The sequence below is a fragment of the Apaloderma vittatum genome, unplaced genomic scaffold (genome assembly GCF_000703405.1).
Source record: "Apaloderma vittatum isolate BGI_N311 unplaced genomic scaffold, ASM70340v1 scaffold19102, whole genome shotgun sequence".
Classification (NCBI taxonomy): domain Eukaryota; kingdom Metazoa; phylum Chordata; class Aves; order Trogoniformes; family Trogonidae; genus Apaloderma; species Apaloderma vittatum.
Window position 1 is genome coordinate 5,153 of NW_009703332.1, and position 1,874 is coordinate 7,026.

The following is a 1,874-nucleotide window of genomic DNA, read 5'->3' on the forward strand; positions in this document are numbered from 1 at the left end:
GCCTCACCATGGACAGACACCAACCAACCTGGCTCACCCACCCCAGTCCCCACAGCCTGGCGTTACCTGAGCACACCACACCAGCATCCTCGCTGTGTTGGCAGTTGTGCTCTCCCCAGTCGTTCAGCTCACACTTGGTGAGGGCGGATTCAGACCCGTGGCAATGAACGTTGTCCAACCAAATGGGATCTGACCCTGGCCCGAAATAAGCTGAGCCTGGTGCTGACAGCGCCGTCCCGCAGCCCAACTCCCTGCATACGACGGCAGCATCGTGGATGTCCCAGGTGTCATCACACACAGTTCCCCACTTCTGATCATGGAAGACCTCACCCCAGGCAGCTGTTCGAGCCGTTCATGAGACGTAGTGGACTCTGCCTCGAGGCGTTGCTATCTGTGAAGGGAGCAGCAGGCACATTCGATCCTGACCATCATCCACGGCTCTGGTTGAGCTTTGGAGCACACTAAGCCATGGGAAAATCAGAAGACTGTTCCATGCAAGCAGCCTCTGGCTGCCTGGGGAAGGTGCTGCTCTGACAGGGCTTGGCTTTGGGATTTGCTTCTCGCTGGGTTGACTAAAGCTGGGTCACGGCTCCAGAGCTTGGGGCTTGGAGCCTGCAAAGAGTTCTGGGGTCAGCTGTGGGAGGGTCACTAGGGTCAGCAATGACTATAGGGGGTCCATGGGGTTGACAATGACTACTGGAAGGTCCTATGGTCAACATTGACTATGGAGGGGTCCTGGGCTCAACAATGACTATGGGAAGGTCCTGGGTTCAACAATTACTATGGGAGGGTTCCTGGGCCCAACAGTGAGGATGGGAGGTGGTGGGAGGTGGTAGGAGGTGTTGCCCAATGAATTTGTGTAGATGGAGCTATCAGAAAGGGGAGACATAAGAAAGGATTTTCTCTTCCTACACAAAACCATCCCAACAGTTCCCTGCAACGGGTTAACAGGGCAGAGCGTCAGCCACTGCTGTGGCATTCGTACCCTTCTCTCCATCCAACTGTATTTTTTTAAGCAGGGTGAGGTAAAGGCACGCATCCCCTGCTACTTGTGATGAGACTGAGCTGATCCCGCACCCTCAACCCACGCAGGACCAACACCGGCATCACCTGAGCACACCACGCCAGCATCTTCCCGGTGGTCACAGCTGCTGGAGCCCCACATGTTGGCCGGGCATTCGGAGAGGGCGGCTTCTGTCCCTGTGCAGTTCACCTCATCCAGCCAGATGCGACCAGACCCTTGCCCAAAATAAGCTGAGCCCGGGGCTGAGACGGCCGTCCCGCAGCCCAGCTGCCGGCAGACCACTGTCGCCTCGGCCAAGCTCCAGCTGTGGTCACAGACCGTCCCCCACTGACGGTGATGGAAAACCTCCACACGTCCCGCGCAGCGGCCGGGGGCGGTCTCCAGGCGCAGCCGGGGCCGGGGCCGTTCTCCAGGCGCAGACGAGCTGGTGTATTGGCAGCTGTGCCTGCGTGTCACACAAAGGGGAGCGTCAAATGAGGTGTCCCTCAAGGTGCTTCATAGAATCATAGAATGACCTAAGCTGGAAGGGACCTTAGAGATCATTTTAATCCAGCCTCCCTGCCACCAGAGAGGCCACCTCTTGACTAGATCAGGCAACACCTTGCCACCATGGTGAGACCCATGCTAGAGGATTGTCATCTTGTCACCATGGTGAGACTCATGCTAGAAGATGATCATCTTGCCACCATGGGCAACCTGCTCCAGGGCTTGCCAACCCTTTCAGGTAAGATGCCCTCCTTGGTGCCCACGTGAGCGTGCTTTTTGCGTGCTGCCCAAACAGCATCGTTTCCTTCCTGTTATCCCTGCTGCTCCTTATTTCCATGGACCTGAGTGCCAAAGAGTGTCAGCG

At 57.0% G+C, this 1,874-nt stretch overlaps 1 protein-coding gene across 1 annotated transcript in view; it reads right to left on the minus strand.

Annotated features, from left to right (window-relative positions):
* Window positions 1–1,874, minus strand: part of LOC104270288 (deleted in malignant brain tumors 1 protein-like) — a gene marked incomplete at its 3' end in the record, with an annotated part of 5,279 nt that overhangs the window by 845 nt on the left and 2,560 nt on the right. The window contains 3 exon segments of the mRNA XM_009864601.1: window positions 67–329; window positions 331–391; window positions 1,111–1,431. Coding sequence (XP_009862903.1) covers window positions 67–329; window positions 331–391; window positions 1,111–1,431 — 645 coding nt within the window.